At 41.7% G+C, this 21,774-nt stretch overlaps 1 protein-coding gene across 6 annotated transcripts in view; it reads left to right on the top strand.

The window, feature by feature from the left end:
* Pcyt1b (phosphate cytidylyltransferase 1B, choline) overlaps nucleotides 1–21,774 on the top strand; it is a 158,767-nt gene that overhangs the window by 73,358 nt on the left and 63,635 nt on the right. For 3 of the 6 annotated variants that reach the window (XM_074063305.1, XM_020180559.2, XM_074063306.1), the window contains exons 6-8: nucleotides 2,948–3,090; nucleotides 6,170–6,358; nucleotides 16,008–20,076. In XM_074063305.1, the coding sequence (XP_073919406.1) occupies nucleotides 2,948–3,090; nucleotides 6,170–6,358; nucleotides 16,008–16,220 (545 nt within the window). In that variant the 3' untranslated portion in view covers nucleotides 16,221–20,076. Of the gene's footprint in view, nucleotides 1–2,947; nucleotides 3,091–6,169; nucleotides 6,359–16,007; nucleotides 20,080–21,774 lie in introns of those variants that run through there. The other 3 variants (XM_074063308.1, XM_074063307.1, XM_074063309.1) reach the window with 2 other exon arrangements.

Genomic DNA, 21,774 nt, shown 5'->3' on the forward strand with positions numbered 1-21,774 from the left:
CCTGTCATTGTAGTTGTCTTTGTTGTTTAAGTGTTTGATTGTGTGCAGCTGAATCAGTGTTACTCTCTATTTTCTTGCCTTTTCTTCTCCTTTGGTTTAGGACTGCCCGCCCTTTCATGGTTTTGTTTGCTTTCACTTTCTGTGTGCAGAATTCCTTGAAGAATTTTTTGTATTGGTGGCTTGGTGATTATATATTGTTTTAGTTTCTGCTTATCATGGAAGACTTTTATTGCTTCATCTATTTTGAATGATAGTTTTGCTGGGTAGAGTATCCTAGTGTTGAAGTTGTTTTCATTCAGTGCCCAGAAGACCTCACTCCATGCTCTTGTTGCTTTTAAGGTTTCCTTTGAGAAATCTGCTGTGATTTTGATGGGTGTACCTTTGTATGTTATTTTTTTTTTCTCCCTTACAGCCTTCAATATTCTTTATTCTCTGTGCTTGCTGTTTTAATGATAATATGTCGTGGTGTAGTTCTATTTTGGTCAGGTCTGTTTGGTGTCCTGGAGGCTTCCTGTACCTGAATGGGCATAGTTTTCTCTAGATTTGGGAAAATTTCTGTTATTCTTTTGTTGAATATATCACGAATTCCTTTTGCTTGTACCTCTTCTCCTTCTTCAATGCCCACAATTCTCATGTTTGGTCTTTTGATGGAGTTGGTGAGTTCTTGCATATTTCTTTCACAGGTCTTGAGTTGTCTGACTAATAGTTCTTCAGTTTTTCCTTTAATTTCCATTTCATCTTCAAGTTCTGAGATTCTGTCTTCTGCTTGTTCTAGTCTGCTAGAATGGCCTTCCATTTTGTTTTGTATTTCTGTTTCATTCTTTTTTCTGAGGTTTTCCATATCATGGGTCACTTCCTCTTTAATAGTGTCAATTTTCATCCTTAGTTTATTTATCTATTTATGGTGTTCTTTGTTTCACTTTGGTGTTTATTTAGGGCTCCTATGATTTCATTTATTTGTTTTTGTGTTTTCTCATATTCTTTATTTTTGTTGTCTTGGAATTTCTTGAGTGCCTCCTGTACGTTTTGGTTGACCATGTCTAGTATCATCTCTATGAAATTCTCATTGATTACTTGTAGGATTTCTTCTTTCAGTGTGTTCTTGTGGGCTTCGTTGGGTTCCTTGGTATTGTTTCTCTTTGTTTTGTTAGAGTCTGAATCTGGGTATCCGTTTTCTTCATTTTCCCTCTGGTTCCTGTGCTAATTTATTATTGGGGGTAAAATGGTTTCCATCCTTTTTCTGTCTTCCCATCATTCCACTTGGTGCTGTTACTGTCCCTGTACTGTTGGTCTACCTCTCCCAGGCAGGTTAGGAGCCAGCGTTTGGCAGCACAGGAGCCCTGCTGCTTTCTCAGTGTAACATGGGGTGGAGAAGCTATGTGTGGGCTGAGGGTTCGGGGTGTCAGAGTTTTGCTTCTTCTTGGTGGTTTTTCCTGCCAAGTGTGGCTCCAGAGTCTCAGCAAGATTTTTGCTTTATGGAGCTCACACTATCTGCTTCTTCCCTCTAGTCGCCATCTTGGATCTTCTCCTAATTATTTTTCAAATGGGGTCTTGCATTTTTGCCTGGGAAGGCCCAGGTCAGCCTGGACTGCAATCCTATTTATGTATGCCTACTGTGGAGCTGTGATGACAGGTGTGCACCACCATTCCCACCTTATTGGTTGAGATAGGGTCTTGTTAACTTTTTTTTTTTTTTGGTCTGGGTTGGCCTTGAACAATGATCCTTCTGATCTCTACCTCCTGAGTAGCTGGGATGACAGGTGTGAGCAGTAGGTTGATAGCTGAAAATCAGTTGGATGTGGTTAATAAGGGAGAGGGAAATGTTTTGCTCAGATATGTCCCAGGTCACCTTATCCAGCCGCCTTAGTTCTCAGTTGAGATTAAGGTTAAGTAGCTTGCCTTCAGAGGGTTTAAGTGACCAAGTCTGTAAGTTGAGAACCTAATGCCCTTGTCCCCAGGCTCTATCATGCTGTTCCATGGTTGTAATGATATTGGGTAGAAAGATAACAACTGCCAACATGTGATTTTGGTTGACAAAGGAATTTTGAGCATGAATCCAATTCTTATCATTGTTGATATTTTTGATCTGTTTATATCCTGTATCAATCACTACACCCAAACATAGCTTTGAAGACTAAGGAAGTCTAACAGAACTATTAGAACCTGGCATCTTCTGTGCTTGTTTATTTTTTCTCTGCCTCACATATTCCAGATGAAAGGGCCTTTGAACAGTGAAAGATGAAATCACCCAGCATCTAGCAGGCATGGCCTTAGATGAGAAATAATGAAAATAGTATACTTTTTCTTCTTTTCCTTCAGGATAATGTGACACAGACTTCCTTGGGTGAAGAAGGGGAGTTGCTGAGAGCTGACTGATTGATTGACTCAGTTTTATTCTTCATTACTCATTTGAGTTACATTTCTTGAGCACTTTCCATGCACTAGACACAGGGGCACAAAGCTAGGTGCTGAGGATGCAAATTCAATTAAGGCAGAATCTCTGTACTCAAAAGGTCCATTTCTACATGGAGACAGATAGTAAAACTACTTTCATTAACAGGAGACACGTTTATGTCTAAAATGTTGTCGATTCTGTCTGGGATGTCAGGAAAGACTTTCCAGAGGCATTGTGAAGGTGGAACTTGAGGATGAGGAGGAAGTCAATAGTTGATGTGGGCAGGGAAGGGAAGTGCTCAGCATGAGCAAATGCCAAGAGCTGGTGAGTACTTGGTGCCTCCTGGGAACAGATCTGGATGATGCACCCTAAGCACTGTTTAGGGTGGGGGAAGCGTGTGGAATTGAGGCTGTAAGAGTCAGCAGGGGGCTGAAGTGAGGGCCTTCCTGGCATGCCCAGGTGCTCCAACTTCATTCTGGAAAGGAAAGCCATTAAAGAAAAACTTGGTCACTAGCCGATCTTAGCTTTATCTCGTCTTTCCTCCTTGAATAGGAATGTTTGTGCCGACACAGAGAACAGAAGGCATCTCAACATCAGATATCATCACCAGAATTGTCCGTGACTATGATGTTTATGCCCGACGCAACCTCCAGAGAGGGTACACGGCCAAGGAACTGAATGTCAGCTTCATAAATGTAAGTGTGCCACTCCACACCCTCTGAGGATCACCAATGTCACACCACCCTTACCACCACCTCTGCCATTTACTGGGCACTTACTCTGTGCCACACAGTGTTCTTAGTGCTTTGCATTTATCATCCCATTTAATCCACACAAAAAACACAATAATTCATTTTTATCCCCATTGTACAGTTGAGGAAGCCAATGTCCAAAAGGGTAACCTAGCTAACCAAGGAACATAGGTAGTGAGTGTCACATTTTGCTGTTTTTTTTTTTTTTTGGCAAGACAGGGATTTGAACTCAGGGCTTTGTGCTTGCAAAGCAGGCACTCTACTGCTTTAGCCACATCTTCAGTCCATTTTACTCTAGTTATTTTGGAGATGGGAGTTTCATGAGCTATTTGTCTGGGCTGGCTTTGAACTATGCTCTTCCCAGTCTCAGCCTCCCAAGTAGCCAGGATTACAGGGTGAGCCATGGGCACCCAGCTGAGCTTCACATTTTACAAAGGAGCAACCTTACTTCCTTCTTTAGTTTTCAGATGGGGGTGGGGAATGAAGAGTTTCTGGGAATTTTGTCCCTTGTGAAAGGCAGGAGTTATCTTCCACTCAAAGAGAAGAAAGAAAGTAGAGGCAATGAAATGCTAAACCCAGAGAAAATGCTTTCCTGTTTTAACATTTAAAAGTTTTCATTTTATTAAGGCTTTACAGATGCTCATTAGGAAGCTTAACAGCTGTTTTTTATTGTCCAGAGAAATTACAGCTGCTTCAATAAAGCCAAGTCTTTGACTTCCTTTTGTATTTCTACCTTATTGTTCCCACAGAACTGCTGTTAGTTTAATAATAGAGAACTGTTAAAACAATCTTTAAAGCAAGCAAAACAAGCTGTTACAAAGCAAAGAGGGCAGCCCAGTGGCTGGAGGTGATGGTAGTGAATCCAGACAATTGAATTCGCTGGACCTCCGAAGAGTAATAGCTTTGATTAAAATAAGAACTCTGTGTTCATACAGAATTCCAAACCCCCCAAATAGATACTGTAGTCTCAAAAGGTGACTTGTACATAAAACTAGGTACTTATAATTATGTATGGCCATAATTATCCAGCATCCTACACAACCGACCATTGGTACCTTCAAAATAAGGTGGATTCACTATCTATAAATATGTGATTACTAATTGTCCTCAAGAGCAGGCAGTGTTGGGAGTCCAGGCCCTCTGGCTTCATACAAGCCGGGCAACAAAATGGAAAATGCCAGGTTCGAGTGGCACCAGGACAAGTGGCTGAAAAGAATTCAGTCAAAGTGATTATTTGGTGTCTTATAGAGAATAAAGCCCTGGTTATTTCAATAAATTAAACTGTCTGTTCTTTTAAATTGAATTCAGTCAACCATCTAAACATGGCAAGCCATTTCCAAAAGTTATTGCTCACTCTCTTTAAACGGTAGCTAAAGCCACTTAGCCCAAGGAACCATGCAGATAGCGGGGATGGGCTTGCTTCTTTTCTGTGACAACAAACCTGGCTGCAGCTCAGAGGGGAAGTTGAATGTGTCGGATGGGTGTATAGATGAATCACAAGACCTCAGAAGTGGCAGGTATCTGACAGCAGCCAGACACCCCATCCAAGTTCCTGGACATAGAGATGAGGAAAGCTGAGCCCAGAGAGGGGACCTGGCCAAGGTCCCTTGAGTAAGGGAGAGGTAGAGGCAGCAGCGGCCTCCCAGCCTCATGACATCCAACCCAGGGCTCAATCTATTTTGAGCTGTATACAATCACCACTGCTAGTACAGAAGGAACTACAGGAAAGAAGGCATAAAGACAGTAGCTAACACTTATTGAGAGCTTATCATGTACCAATTAAGTGTTTTACCTGGATTATCTCATTTAATCCTCATGAGAAGCCTACAAGGCTGGTTATAATGACCATAGCCAACAACATAGAGGTGAGGAAACGAGAGGTTGAACGACTCACCTAAGGCTACACAGTGAATCATGGAAGACAGTGATTTCCCATAACAGATATGTGTGTATATATAGCTGAGTGGTAACACACACAGCTTAGCTGCAATAAGGTTTGGAAGTGTAAATCAGGAATTCTTGGCCAGTTTTCCAATATTCAAGGTGTTCCAGAAAATTCAAAAATACAAAACGAACTCGAGTCCCACACAGTAAAGAAGAACAATGTGTCTCATGACTCCTTTAGGAGAAAAAAATCATGATTTCATAGAGGAAGACTCTTTTTCTCATGTTACTTTTCATTGTTTTGATATCATGTAGCAGGTAACACAGATAAATGCCGATGTCACTTAATATCAGCAACAGCCAACACATGTTGAACAATTACTAAGTGCCAGGTTTCAAGCCAAGAACTTACACACATTATCTTACCTACTTGTCACAGCAATCCCGTGAGGTAGATATGGTTGTTACCCCCCTCTTTTACAGATGAGGAAACTGAGGTTTAGAAGTGATACATGATTTGTCCAACACACAATTACTTCTAGGCACATAGGTAGACAGCACTGTTGCATGAAGGCTATAAGAATAAAATCCAAATTCAGAGACACTAATAGAATAAAAACTGTCTTCATCACTTGGAAATTAATGGAGTTCAACTAGCCCAGTGGAAAATATCATTATAATAAAAAAGTTAATATAAGAAATATTGATTTTAATACTGTCCCAGTAAAACAGAAATGTCAGGCAGCTTCTGAATGCCTATTCTGTACACACAACTCATACTTTTGTCTAGGTCCCAGCAGTGGGGATATTTGCCCAATAAAAGGCAGCTGTGTATTTTTTATTCTAATGTAAGAATCATATTGTTTTTCTTATAACTCAGACATTTAATAGACTAAAAATATTAAACCACTTGTACTTCCCTTTACATGTAAATTACAAAATAGATTAATGACAAGTGACTTTCCTTACAAGAGATGTGCCTTCCCATCAATCTAGCCCTTGGGAAATGGCAGCATCTTGACTCTTGAGGTTAGGAACAAACACAAGTTGACATAAAATGTGACCATTGGTGTGAGTGATTGATCTCTTTTATGCCCTCTTGATGAATCCATTTCTTTCCCCTGTAAATTTTAAACAGGAGAAGAAGTACCGTTTCCAGAACCAGGTGGACAAGATGAAAGAAAAGGTCAAGAATGTGGAGGAAAGGTCAAAGGAATTTGTTAACAGAGTAGAAGAAAAGAGTCATGACCTAATTCAGAAGTGGGAAGAGAAGTCAAGGGAATTCATCGGCAATTTTCTAGAATTATTTGGACCTGATGGAGCATGGGTATGTAATCCTGTCACTTGCCCTCACTTTATCCTCCTTTCATGGAGCTACTCTAGGAAGTCCTTATCTCAGTCCACTTTTTACCCTCTGTTTGGGTATGAGTCCAAATGACTTCAAGTCCTTGTTACTTCCTTATTGAGCTACTGTTTTGCTCCCAGTATGGCACCCAATAGCACCAGAAACCTGGCCTGATCTCTGTTTCTATTCCTTGTCCAGAGCTTGGAAGCCATATGGTTATCATTGAGTGTCTATTATTGCAGAGGTTAGTTTCATAGCTCCTCCCAGCCTCCCAGCTGGAGATGATGTAAAGCTTGAGGGTAAGCAAGAAGTGGGTCAGGGCAGCATGGAGCTTGTGTCACAGGACAAGACCCCTGGGCTCTTAGCTCAACCACAACCACTTATGTTTTGGGGAGGAGAATGCAAAAGAAATGTAGCTCCTCTGCCACCTTTTGTCACCAGAACCCTCCTCTTTCACTGGTTGGAAAAGAAAGAAAAGGTAGAATTTTGCCCTGCACCTGTACCCGTCATGTTTTTCCATGTCCTGTTTTTCCATGGTATGGGAATGACAAAAATCTTAGAGGGTGGAGGCCATGGTCTAAGAGAAAGAAAAATTTAGATTAGTCCCTTGCCTAAATTCTATAGTCAACTGTGAATGATAACTATGGAAAAGGAAATTCTGGAAACCACCCTGAACTCCATTGGTATTTCTATCGTGCATGCCCTTCCTGAGTAAGGAGCCAGCACTATCAGCAGAGTGGATGACAGTTCTATGAAACAGTTACTTTAAAGCTAACTTTCCTTTTGAAACAAAAAGAAATGATTCCATTTGAGTTCCCTGATTTTAAGTAGCCGAGATTTCCTATTATGATATGAGAAGTCTCTAACAAAAACCACTTCAACTTTTATTTTATTGATGGGTTGTCACTGCTGCCTCTGTTCATTTGAGCATGTTCATTATAGGATTATCTAAAAGTAAAACACTCAATTAGTAACTTTAGAAAAAAAGAACAATGTTCAGGAAGTTGGAAGAGATGGTTTGCTTAAGCCTAGCAGCCTCTAAGTGATTATAGAAGTGGGCTTTATGGGTCAGCCATGTCCCCTCTATCAGCTAAGACTGAAGGGGGAGGAAGTATGCGAGGGCTTCCTGAGCCCTTAGTAACTTCCAGAAAGAGCCAACAAGAGTGGAAGAGCCAGGAACTGGGCTTCTTTTCATTTTTTCATTTTCCTCAGGCCTGTTAAAAATTGTAATTCAGATGATTTAATTAATGGGATAGACAAACTGGAGGCTCTGATCTCTAGAACGTGAGTTCTGAAATTCACCATTTGACGTGTGTATCTTAGTAGTTTGCATTTCCACATCTAATTTTCAGACTCTGAAGAAACAGTGAGTGCTTTTTAATGAAACCATATAAGTATTCATTTGCTTACAGGGCTTCAGAACTAGGTCTCTGCTGAGAGGCCCTCAGATTGTAACCCAAGGGGTGGATGTTTTCTCCACCTGGGGTGAGCAAAGGCAGGAAAAGGATATAATTTCATAGAAACTTTATAGACCCTAGTCGTTTCAGGCTCCCAGTGAAGGTAAAATAGTAGCTGGAATTGTTCTTGGGGAGGCTGGTGACAGTGAGCTGAGGTGATTTTTAAGAAATGAAACCCAGCTTAGAGACTGGAGGTTTTTCTTTTTAAAAACTTGCTATTAGTGTCAAAACTGTTATTAACATTAATTTACTGTATCAGCCAGACTTAGACGTTACTTTTTTTTTCTGTTGACATTAAAAGTACAGGAATAGTTACAAGGATGTTAAGCGCCAAGATAAGTAATTTGCTTTTCATGAATATGCTATTATTATAATAATTCTTTATTTGTGAATTTGGGACTGGAACTCATTTCTTAAAATAGTGGATCTGCACTACCAGTAAATACAGTACTGATACAAATAACCCAAACTTATAAAGGCACAAAATAGAAAGATTTAAAGTACAAAATTTAGCACAATAGGATCAGTATGCAGCATAGTGTAGACCTTCAAGTGGTGCTCCAAAAATGTTTCTACATTGAATGAATGGATGAATGAGTGGATGTGTGAGGAAGAACCTTCCAGAATCTGAGGATATGTGAGGCCTACATGGTATACATATATATATATATATATATATATATATATATATATATATATACATATATCATTAGCTTTTCATCACTTATGGTTCAGGATACAGGGGTTAATTACAACTTGGTGTTTGGTGGATCATAGTCAATAGGCAGACTTGATTTTCTTGGCTCTCGACAATATTTTAAAATTTCTTTTAGGGTAACCATGAACTCTGTAGTTATCCATGGCTACATCATTCACTAGGGTTCTTTCTCCCCCTCCTCCCATCTGACTCACATGTTCATGCTATTCACATAGTCCCAGGGAATATTTGAATTTGCTTCTTATCCAATGTGGGAGGACACTACACAAGGATGTGAATAGGAGGAGGTGGGGCCTGTAGGGAGCCATCTTAGAGGCTGCCTGCCACAATGGCTTTTGAAATTTTGAAGCAAGCAATCTAGATTCTTCTTAATTGTTATAAGAGATTATTTGTTCTCACTAGTTCAGTCTGATTGATGAATTATCAGACCACAAGTCGTTATTATTCAGTTGTATCACTCTACTTATTTAACCACTTTTACTTAATCCTAAATAGTCTTGACTCCTATTTGAAAGGTAGCCCATAACCCAACCAGAGTGGCAAAGGGAAGAAGCCTTCTGTGTTAGTCAGCTTTGCATTATTGTAACAAAATACCTGAACCAATCAACTTAAAAAGAGGAAAGATTCATTTTGACTCACAGTTTTGGAGGCTTCAGTCTATGGTTGGCCTCATTGCCCCATTGCTTTTGGGCCTGTGGTGAGGCAGCACATCATGGTGGGAGTGTGTAGTAGAGGAAGCTGGGAAGCAAAGGGAGAGAGAAAGGGGCAGAGTGCCATGATTCCCTTGAAGAGTACACTCCGATTAATAAGAAGACTTTCCAGTCAACCTCAACTTTGAAAGTTGCTACCACCACCTTCCAATAGCGTTATAGACAAGAGACCAAGCGTTTAACACACGGGGAACATTCCAGATCCAAACTATAGTACCTTTCTAACAGAGGCTCTTTATTACCTTTCTTTGGTGGGCATGTCTCTGCAAGATTGTCTCAGGAAGGGGATTTAAAGGAGCATAATTTTGAAGCTTTGTAGCCACGTTGGAGGTGATGCTGTTTGTCTCCAAAATGTCACTTAGGGTCAAGGAGTCTGGGTCAGGGGATGCTGGCCCAGCATTCAGGGTTTGCTTTGGACATGGGGTCTTCCTAGTGAAACTTTATTAGTTTTGTTTGACGCATCTAAATTCCCAGAGCAGACATATTCTATTTAAATGTTAACACCTTAACCACATGTGTTATTTTCTAAAACATTATGTATCATTTTGAATGATCTGCCACTATATTCCTTCTTGGCCCTGATAATAGAATTCTTTCCTATTTAAAATGAAGTGAGTCTATTTTATTTTACCATGAAAAGACGAGTCCTTTCCTTGAACACCAGGAGAGAAAGATCTTAAGTTGAGTACAAGATTTTAGTTCATTTTAGGCCAGTAAACTCCTCTTGCCCCAGACCAATCTGTCTGATAGATCCTATGCCACCTAGATGGTTTGTGCCATCTGATATATGAGGTTATATTTTAAAACACCAGACTGCGTGTCTGCTTATTTTTGGGTGGGAGGAGGGAGAATAAATTTACATAATGTGAGGCCCACTGCTAATTTTTAAAAATTGTGGCAAATAGATACATAACATAAAATTTGCCATTTTAGGTACTTTTTTCAGTGCTGGAGACCAAACCTAGGGCCTTGTGCATACTAGGCAAGTACTGTACCCCAACCCCATTTTAATATTTTTGGTGGTAGTAGGGTTTGAACTCACAACCTAGCACTTACCAGCAGGTGATCTACCACTTGAGCCACATCCCCAGCCCTTTTTGCTTTAATTAATTTTCAAACAATTTCTCCCATTTTGCCCAGGCTGGCCTGGACTACAATCCTCCTATTTACACTTCTGCATAGCTGGGATGATGGGTACAAACCACCACACCTAACTTTTTATTTGTTGAGATAGAATCTCACTAACTTTTTGCCCAGACTGGCCTTGAACTGTGATCCTCCAGATCTCCACCTCTCAAGTAGCTAGGATTACAGGCCTGAGCCACTGTGCCTGATGCCCTTTTTAACTACTTTTAAGTGTACAGTGACACTACGTATGTTCAGATTGTTGTACAGCCATCACTAGCATTCATCTCCAGAATTTTTTTCATCATTCCAAACAGAAACCCTGCACCCTTTAAACAATTCCCTCCCCCCAGCTCCTGACAAACATTACTCTTTGTCTCTATGAATCTGACTACTCTACATACCTCTAATAAGTAGAGTCATACAGTATTTGCCCTTTTGTGTCTGGCTTATTTTACTTCACAATGTGTTCTAAGTTCACTCTTGTTGTAGCATGGATCAGTGTTGTAGCAGCCTTTTAAAGGTTGAACAATACTCCACTGTGCATATGCATGTACCACGTCTTATTTATCTATTCTTCTGTGGATGGATATTTGGGTCATTACCATCTTTTGACAGTTGTGAAGAATTTAGCTATGAGCATTGGTGCTATGATCTGTTTGGGTTCCTACTTTCAATACTCTTCGGTATGTACACAGATGTCAAAATGCTGGATCATATGGTTTAATTTTTTAGAGAACTCCTATACATTTTCACAGTGGCTGCACCATTTTACATTCCCACCAAAAATTTCCTTACAATACTTACCATTCTGTTTTATCTTTATAATAGTCATGCTCATTTTAGCCAGTGCCAATTTTTTTTTTTCGGCAGTACTGGGGTTTGAACTGAGGGCCTCACACTTGCTAGGCAGGCACTCTACTACCAGTCCTGCCAGTGCCAATTTTTAAGACCATTTTTGATTTTGAGAAAAGAGATATAAAATGCAGTTTGTAGAACTGATTTGCTTTCCTACTTGGGACTTTTTGACTATCAGTTTGTTTTTTAAAAAATTATCTTTAAACAAAAGCACAAGTAAAGTATGAGGAAATATGAAAAACCTCTTACTAAGAAAGTGGTTAGTGACAAGAGAAGTGGTCATAAACAGACACTCACTTCCTGCTTGTGTGGCCTTGGGCAAGCTTTTTTTGCCTGTGTCACACCATCATAAATGAGAAAAGTAAGCTTGGCTTGCTGAGAAGATTCAATGGGTTCACACTTTAAAGCCCCTATAACACATGTCAGGCACTGGCTAAAGGTCAGTTGTTGATGGTGTGGTTTATTGATTTGGCCAGAACTGAACCACCACCCTTCTCTCTTCTTGATCTTACTTACCAGCGGTCCGAACCAGATTGTGCTAGGATTTTTTTTCCATTTCATTTTAGCAGATACGCCAGGATATATCTGGAACATGAAAACCTTTAAAGGCATTTGTCATGGCATTTACTGCCTCACCAGATATTAAGTACTTTTTAAAAAGGAAAACTTTGTAGGAGGGAAATAGAAAATTACTTTCATATGGACAGGACTGTAAATGGGATTATTTTTCTTGGGGGAAAACTTTATAAATGGAAACCTCTTAATACAGTCAAAGACTGAATTTAAATACCTTTTCTCTTTGAAAATGTCATGCCATGGTCTTCATTATTTGTTATATTTCTAAAGTGCTTTTCTTCCCAGGAAGCTCATTATAAACTGTCTCCTGACCGAATTTAATTCAGCTCCTTTGCAGGGGAACCACCCTTGAAAGTGCACCAGAAACAGATCAGAGAACCTGCAAATGGAGACCCAGAACTGTTTTGCATGGATATCACATTTTATGAAGTGCAACACCATTGTTTATCATTAGGGATTCAAATTCTTTCATCCCTTTAGGCAGAATATTCTCAGTTTTGAGCTTGACTCAAAGTAGAGTAGACAAGATGTAGATTTCTTAGAAAGTGGTCTTCTAATGGAAATGCTGACAATCCATTAACAGCAGGAGGGCTAATGGCTGCCACTAAAAATATACTTAAAGATTACAGTAATAAAAACACATATTTTAAAGTGCCTGCTAGAAGTTCAAGGATTTTTTAATGTTGCTGTTAATAATAGGCCACCCAATCCTTTTGGCATTTGACTTTGTCTCATAAGTGGGCTTAATTCAAGGTAATGCTGTTGTACTGCACTATTTTTTCCTGTTTGATTTGAGGGGGGGTTGGATGTCTTTTTGGCAGAATTATCAGTGCCCTTAATGGAAGGTAAATAATTGGTGTATTCGAAGACGTGGAATTTTTAAGTCGGGAAAGAATCTTAATGATCATCTCTTTTATAACTGCTAGAGAAAAGTTGAGACTCTAAAAAGTAATAGGCTAGAATTTAGAAATGAGTGCGTGGGGGAATTAATGATGTGCCCAAAGTCTTAATATTTTCTCACCTATGTCATTATTGCAATGCCTGCCCCTCCACTGGATCTCCCTGTCCAGGTTACCTGAGTTTCTTTCTTCCTACCATAATACTTTTTCATGATGGTAACAGCAGTACACAGCCATCCCTTGGCATTCACAGGGGCTTGGTTCCAGGACTTCCCTCAGGTACCCAAAACCATGGCTGTTCAAGTTCCTTGTATAAAATGGTGTACCATTTGCATTTAACCTACATACATCTTCCTGTATACTTTAGAACATCTCTAAATTACTTAAAATACCTGACACAATGTAAATACTACGTAAATAGTTGTTATGCTATATTATTTAGGGAATAATGACAAGAGAAAAGCCTGTACATGTCCAATACAGATATAATTTCTGATCTGCAGTTGGTTGAATCCCTGGATGTGAAACTCGCAGATTCAAAGGGCCAAGTACATTCATTATAAGCTACTAGAAAGTAGACCAAACACCAAAAATCTCTTGCAGACTAACCACCCAGATTTTTTTCATTTACATTATATACATTCCTTCAACAACACTGAAACCATAGACACCATACTATTCTAATTTCTTTTATTATTGTTATTTTTTTTGGTGATCCTGGGGTTTGAACTCAGGGATTCACGCTTGCTAGACAGGCGTTTTACCACTTGAGCTGCTCCTCCAGGCCTGAGACCATATGATTCTAAAATCATTTTGACTTTGCAGTCACTCACGAGCATGTTTTCATATTATTAAATATTCTTTAAGAACCTGATTTTCATCAGCTGCCTAGTATGTCATCTCGGAGTTACATAAGATCTCCCTAACCTATTTAGGGAATTTGCAGTTTTGTTTGTTATGACACTGTAATGAGTATCCGTAGACACAAACAGTATTTACTTACATCTCTGACTTTCTCTCCAGTTAAAAATAGCTTTGCATCTATTGCCAAATTACCCCTCAGAGATGTACTGCTATGTTATCCACCTACCAGCAGTCACACGAGTGTTGTCCTATTCCTGCTCTCATCGACACTAGCCATTACAAATGAAAAAAAACCTTAGCAATCTGATTTATAAAAGTGTCTCATTTCAATCACTTACATTTGTTTCATTACTAGTGATACTGACATTTTTTAGTTCATTTATAAATTTCTTTTGTGAATTCCCTCTACATGTCATATGCCTTTTTTCATTGAGTTACTTATTTATTCAGAGACAGGGTCTCACTATGTAGCCCAAACTGGCCTCAAACTCATGATCCTCCTGACTCAGCCTCCTGAGTGCTGGGATTACAGGCATGTACCTCCATACCTGGCTTATTAAGGTTTTTATCTTTTTCTTTTTTCTTTATAAACACGTTTATATACCAAGATTTGTAATTTGTAGTTTTATTAATTTTTTTGTTGTGCAGGGGGTGGAACCCAGGGCCCTGCATGTGCTAAGCAGGTGCTCCTCCATTGAGCTAAATACTCAGCTCCTGTAGACAAATGTTAAAAAAATATTTCCTGCCGGGATCACTCATGGCTCCCAACATTTGCCCCTGATTTTTTGTTTGCTTTTTATCTTATTTCATGGTGCTTTTTGTTTGTTTGTTTGGTTGTTTGTTTCAGTGCTGGGGATCAAACCCTCGACCTTGTGTGTGCTAACCATGCACTCTACCACTGAGCTACACCTCAGCCTTCATGGTGTTTTGTGAAGTACAAATGTTTTAAATTTCTGTGTAGTCAAGCATCAATCTTTTTGTTTATAGTTTTTCTTCACTTTTATGTTCACACCCAGAGATATTTCTAAAGCACAAATCTTATCATACTCTCCCATGATTAAAATCTTCCCAGGGCTCTTGGGGAGGCTGTCTAGCCTCATTCTGGTGCTCCAGGCCCAGGCTACTGCCACCCCATGGGCCCTTGGGGTTCTAGTCACAGCAGCAACTTGTACTTAGTACTCTCTAGTAAGCTGGTCCTTCTCCCAGCAATCCCCAGGGTCCTACCCCACAACTCTAACCTCTCTTCCTGTACATTGTCAAAGATCCAGATCAGACAGTGAGTCTTATTGTCTGTACCTTCAGACTATAGCCAGATCATATACTATGGGATTCCATTTCCATGACATTCTGGAAAAGGCCAAACTGGAGGGACAGAAAACAGGTCTGTTGCCAGAGGCTGGGAGAGAAGGTGACTACAAAGAGTCATAAGGAAATTTGGGGGCTGATAGAACTCTCCTATGCTGCAAATGTGGTAGTGGTGGCACAACTGTATGTAATTGTCAAAACTCACAGAACTGTACGTGAAAATGATTGAGTTTATTATACCTTAATAAGAAATATGGCAAAAATATATTGGGAATCAAGCCTTTTCTCATCATCATTGCAGCTATCAGTGTGGGCCAGGAACCATCAAAATGTTGAATTCTTACTGTAATGGGTGCTTCACTGGTCTGGCTCTCTGCTTCTGCCTTTGCTTCACTGTAGTCAGAGAAGTTCTTGGAAAACAAAAAGCAAGTTTTGTAACTCCTGTGTTCCAGAGGTTTCCCTCCTCAGAGAAGGCCTGGTATGAAACAGCATCCTGTTATTTCTCAGGCCTGGTCTCCCCCAGTGCCTCCCACTCTCCCCTCCCCTAACTCTCTCCACTGCTGCCATGATAGCCTCTCTCCTCCCCTTGAATATGCCTTGTGTTTCTCCTCAAGGAGAAGTAAACACAAGGAGAAATAAATAGCCTTTTCTCAGTGAGGCCTTCCCTGAGCACCCCATTTGAAATTGTGGCCCCCTGCCCCCACCCCAATTTGCCATCCCTTTCCACCTTACAGTTCCCACAGACCACAGTTCCACCCTGTGTCCTACATATTTTGTTGATTGTGTGATTCCTCACATCCATGAGGACAGAGGTTATCATTTTATTTTATCCTGTTCCATCAGTACCTATGACATTACTATTTTGCCCATCAAGTAAGAGATACGCAGTTCAATTATATAAGATTTGTAAGAAAAGAAGATAAGAAGAGTGCCCAGAACCAGCAGTGATTGTGATCTTGTATATGGTCATCTCACTGCCCCAGAATGTCACTCAGTTCCTTTCCACTCATAATCTTGAACAACATGGGATGTTTGTGGGTGTGTTTGGGGAGTGGCTCTCCATCCTGCTGCCACCTGAGATTGCTGTTAACAGATGCCTTCTCTCAAATTTCTCTCTAGAAACAGATGTTCCAAGAGAGGAGTAGCCGGATGCTACAGGCCTTATCCCCAAAGCAGAGCCCCGTGAGCAGCCCCACCAGGAGCCGGTCCCCTTCCCGCTCCCCATCACCCACCTTCTCGTGGCTCCCGATCAAAACCTCGCCCCCCTCCTCACCCAAAGCAGCCTCAGCCTCCATCAGCAGCATGAGTGAGGGGGATGAGGATGAGAAGTAAAGGTGGCTGGCAGGCAAGAGCCACACCACACAGGATGGGGAAGAGGGGGGTCCCAGAGATGCCTGGGTGGTGTTTGAAGGGGAAGAACTGTGGGAGCTGCAGCTCATCAGGGAGACCCTGAGCTCTGCCATGGGAAGGTGTTGGTTGGCCAGCTCTCCCTCACTCCCGACACAGCCTGCCAAGGGCTCAGCATGGAGGTTTCCAGCCAGACAACCTAGACCAACCTTCTTAGCCTCATCTAGAGTCACTCCACTCAACTTCTGTTAAGGAAAGGCATGGAGCACCCCAGGGAGACTCACATTGAGTGGAGTGACTTGTACTTGGGTCCATACACCCATCCCTATCAAGTGAACCACCCATGGAAGCGGCTGTCCCTCATCCTGCTACTTCTGGCTCTCTAAGGGCCTGCACGTTGTCTCCTAACACTCAAGCTCTGCCACAATACATTTACTTCCAGGTGAGGTGGCAAAGCACCTCCCAAATAGTCAAGTTACAGACAAATTCCAGCCTTCTCAGTTCAGCCACTAAGACCTGGTATTGCAATGCACCAGATCTTTCCAGTTCCAGTACTGTGGCTCAGAGACACAGCTTCACTTTGGGCCAGATATAAAAGGTAATCTGTTATGAACCTTAACTTCTCATTCAAAGGACAGTTTTGAACTCCACCTAAGGCCTAATGTGCTCCTGGCTGTATTTTCTCATCATTGGTGTGACTTCATTATTGTCCAGAAATTTCCTTAACCTGCGGGAACTTCAACAAGGAAAAACAAGGATGGAAAAAAAGAGGAGCTGCTTTGCTTTGACTCCAAGTGTGGCAGACGTAAACGTCTCCCAAAGCTTCTCCTTAAAGGATGCTATTATGGAATGGCTTTTTCCATTTCTGACCAGTTCACAGTTTCATAGACCTCAAGTAACAGTTTGATGTACCAAACATAGTATACCGATAGGGGGTGCTACCTGCACGTATCTGTTTTATGTATGCTCCAAATATGCCACCCCAGGGTGTATACCATATGCAATATGAATATACGGTGGGGACATTTTACCATATATTTCTCTCCTGCTCTCCACCCTAATGTCCTGCTGAAATCCTTGATCTAAAGAACCATCTGGTTCCCTTGTGACTTGGGCACTTTGTCAAAAGCTCATACCAGATTCCTTTAGAAATGTTTTGTCCCAACTAGGAGATTATTGTGTTCTCATGGCCTTCTGCACAATTTTTAGGTGAAAAGAGGTGCTGGAGAGTTTCACAAGAAGTGGTGTGCTCAGTTCTTTGAATGGTCTGGGTAGTATCATAGTGCTTTCTGGCCCCAGGTTTGCTGATGGGATGAAGACTTTAAGATCCCTGAAGAACTGCCCAAAGTTACTGCTCCCTAATCACCTGTAGGGAATGAGCAGGTACAGTCAAGGTTTAGAACCAAACTCCTGGGTAGAAGTAGATATTGCCTGGTTACCCTGGTAAAGTCAGACTGATCTGGGGCCTGACTGAGCAGAGGCCCCAGGCAGCAACTTATGGGCCCAGAACCTCTTGTGACAAAACATCCCTTTTCAGAGGCCTTTGGAACAAGCCTTCTGGAGACAACCAATGAAGGAAGGCGGCATGTCTGTCTTCCGTTTGTGTTGGGGTTGAACTACCTCCCTTCCCACCTGGAGATGGACGAGTGGTGTTGGTTGGAAAGCAAGACTCTGAGGCTAAGCTGGCTCGGAACATCCTTGTTCCTGGCACTTTCTGCAAAATTCCTTACAGCACTCATGCAGGACAGAGGGCTGGCAGGAATGTGACCTGTGAGAAGGAAAGTTTTTCCTGCAGTCAAGGCTCTGCCAGGGCATCACTCTCTGGAGAGGCAAGGGCTTTATTCTTTCATCGTGCCCATTTGTCCTCTGCCTTCCACTGTGCACCTGGGACAAACTGCATGTATTCCTGCCATTTTGGTTGATTGACACTTTGGGCAGTTAAAGAATGAGGAGATCAGCCGGCCAAGGGAAGGTGATGAGGACAAGGGAAGAGAAAAGAAGAAAAGAGGTTCCTGGAAAAAGAAAAGGAAGAGTATAAAGGAAAATCTGCTCCTTTCACCCATTTCAGGACCTCGTTTTTGTAGGTGAAGGTCTATCTTGGGGAGGCCTTTTAGTGCTCTGACTCCATGGCCCAGGGAAGGTAGATCCACTTTTACTTGAGTCCTGCTCTGGGACCAAATACTGTGGGGTTGAAGTATCAGGCTATTAATTTGCAGGCCTTACACACCGCACTGACAGGTGCCACCCATAGCTTCCAGTGATGGCAAATGACCAACACCAGTGGTGTCCAGGGATGGGCCAAAACAACCCATAAGTGGGTTCATAAATCTCACCGTCCTAACCTCCAACACTTCTTCACCTTCCTAAGGCCCCAAGTCTATTCAGAAGGAATATGGAGGATTGTGTAATCCAACCTTCGATTCTTCTTGGCTGTCTCTCAGTCTCTCCCAGCCCCTGCTCTGCCCCTTCCCCACATGCAGGAGAAGCTGTGGCTGCCATCCAGTCAACAGTCATGGCCAAGACTGAGTTAAGGCTTCAGTGGGGAAGCATACAATAAGTATGCCACAAGCTTTGAGAGGTAAGCAGAAATGACAAAAAGCAAGGAAAGAGATTCTCTTTGCTGTAGAAAGGGAAGGAAGCCTCAGACTGAGGAGGGCTAAAGGACAATGATTTAGGATTGTGGAGGGAGGTTATGAAGATGGGAGAAAATGGGACTGAAGTGGGGTGGGAGTGGATGGTAGGTATTTTCTGCTCCCTTTCTAGGGTTAACTTGACCCTTAACAGTTGAAGGAGGAATGAGTCTTGTCATGTACCTCAAGGTTAAGTAGATACTCATGCAGCAAGTGGGATCCCCACCTCCCACCTTCCTCATTTAAAAAGTACTCCCATATCCTCCTGATGGGGACTCTGAAACCAAATGTTGACCCCACTCCTCCAACTAAGCAACAGGGGTGGAGTTATAAAACGATGTCACATGGAATGGCCTGTTTCTGGCAAGTAAGCTGCTGTGTGCCACGACCTTCCAAAGGCAAAGGCAAGCCAGCCTCATGAGAAGCAAGCCACAGACATGGCCTGGCTTCTGAGCTGCTCTGGGTGGAAGAGACACAGAGGCAGGGTTTCAGTCTTGCTCTGCACCTTAGACTGTTACATACTGTGAGTCCATCTTTTGGTGGGGTGGGGGCAAGAAGAACATAGGCTTATTTTCTCTCCATCTTCAGGACTTATTTTAGTACCCATCATATCCCAGGGAGAGATGCGAGATGGTGTGAGTGGCTCAGCTGAGTATAGCAGAGATGTACCTCAGCATTAGTCCTGATCATCTGCTTTTCAAAAAAGAAAATAGCTCATGAGGCATTTTCAACTTCTCTTCAGACTCCTCTCTCGTTTTTTGTGTGTCACTGCAAAGTGTCCGGGGACAAAGCCATAAGAAGAGCATACATACTTAAGACTGCTGTACATATAAGACAAGACGACAACAACTCATCTGGGTTAAAGCACGATCTTATGCCCAAGCATTTGCTCTGGTGCTGAATAATGCAAACTACTGGAATCAGCCCCTCCTCCCCACACCCTCTCCCACATACCCAAACAGAACACAGCATTCTCAACTCATTTATAAATAAATGGATGCAGAATTGCACTTTTGCCTGTCAGTTTTTTTTGGCGTACTGGGGTTTGAACCTAGGGCCTCATGCTTGCTAGGAAGGTGTTCTACCACTTACTTGAGTCATGCCCCAGTCCGATTGTGTTTTTTAAGTGTGTCACTATTTAGGAGCTCTAGTTCAATGTGGAAAAATCCGGGCACTGTAGCAGCTGTCCTAGTGCACTGACTGGCACTGGCTTGGCCGTCAGAAGGATCTGATTCTGCACTGTGCCAAACGGGGACAAGTCATGGACTCACTTCCTTTGTGACCCTGGCCAAACCACTTCACTTCTCTGGCCTCGGAGTCTGCTTCGTAAAATAGGAGTGGGAAGTGAAGGAAATGGTTTCCGAGGTCTCTTTTGCCTATAAAGAAAGGTGGCTGGATTTATGAGGCAGCCTGAATCAACCCCAGGCTTCTCTAGGCTACCATGCCATCACTGAGTGACCAGGACAAAGTGTTTGCCTCTCACTGATTGGGAAGCTGAAGCAGTGGTCAGTAGTCTTCCAGTTCCCTGGGGCCTCTACCATGGGCAGCATTGATGACCTCACTTTCACAGTTGAAGCATCAAGATAAAAGGTTTTTGGGTTCCATCCATCTTTCTCATCTTGCCACTTGATGGAATGTTTCTCAAGTGTACCTAGACTTTGGGAAGTGGCCATTTCAACCATTTTTCCATCTATGGGAAAAAGCTGCTTTGATCTGTTGAAGACAGACAGATGGAGGTGGAGGCGCCAAACCAGGTCCCTAAATGTCAACAGAGAAGGCAGATGTCAATGTCTCAAGAATTGTGCACATCCCCCACTCACTGAACTTAGATTTCATTAACTCTGTAGAGGGTTAATGCTTTGAAATGACTGTAGCAGTAGCAATAGTCTGGGCTGTAAAATAAATAAAGCCAGGACTGTAGTCAGCAAGAGAGGACATTTTAAGGCAGAATGCCTATTTTTCGTAGACTACATTACTTGACTTTGCCACACAGATCAAACACATTTTTGACAGGCTGTATTTAAAGCAACTGTTATTGGTTTCTTCTTGACTTTTATGATACCTTAGACATGTTCTTGAGGAAAAAACTATGGTGTGATAAAACTTATATTTAAGAACCTTGATATTTGACCCAAAGAGCATTAACCTTTGTTAACAAACAGAACTCTTGGGGAAAAGGTACACTATTAAAAATATTTACACACACACACAGTCCTCCTCTTGCATTAAAGTCCTCATTGACTACTGGATTAGAAGGTGTAAGGAGAGACTTCTCCAGGTGTTCAGCAGGAGCTGTTAGATAAGATTCCCATGGAGACACTTTTCAGACAGAGTGTGACAATTCAGACACATCAAAGTGTACCCAGTAATCAAATTCTTTAAGAAAGAATCACGTGCCCTAATGGTGGTGGTGCAGTATACCAGTATACCAGCACTCTGGAGACTGAGGCAGGGGGATCACAAGCTCAAAGTCAGCCTGGGCTACATAGTGAGCCCGTCTCAAAAAATAAAATAAAAACAAACAAGTGAACAAAAAGAAACTACCAGGGAAAACACAAATAACCAGTAAAATCTGAACGTATCATTAAGAGCACAAATATCTGCAGATGCCAGCTGGGGCATATGTGAAGCCTTTTCTGCACTGCCATAACTGTATTCTAGAAAATACACCATATTGGCTGAATCTCAGCTGAAGGTAACCAAATGTTGGAAACCTGAGAAATCTTCAGAGTATGGTTGACTTATACTATCCCCTAATAAGCAATTTCTATTCTTAACTTCATCATCTTTCTTGATTGGGGGTGGAGAGAAGAAACGAATCTGTAAGGTTACTGCACTCTATTCATAAAAAGCAGAGTTCTGATGAAGGGATTAGAGCCAACTAAAATATTTGCTATGTAACCTTTCAT

This window comes from Castor canadensis, chromosome X (assembly GCF_047511655.1).
Source record: "Castor canadensis chromosome X, mCasCan1.hap1v2, whole genome shotgun sequence".
In the NCBI taxonomy this organism is placed as follows: domain Eukaryota; kingdom Metazoa; phylum Chordata; class Mammalia; order Rodentia; family Castoridae; genus Castor; species Castor canadensis.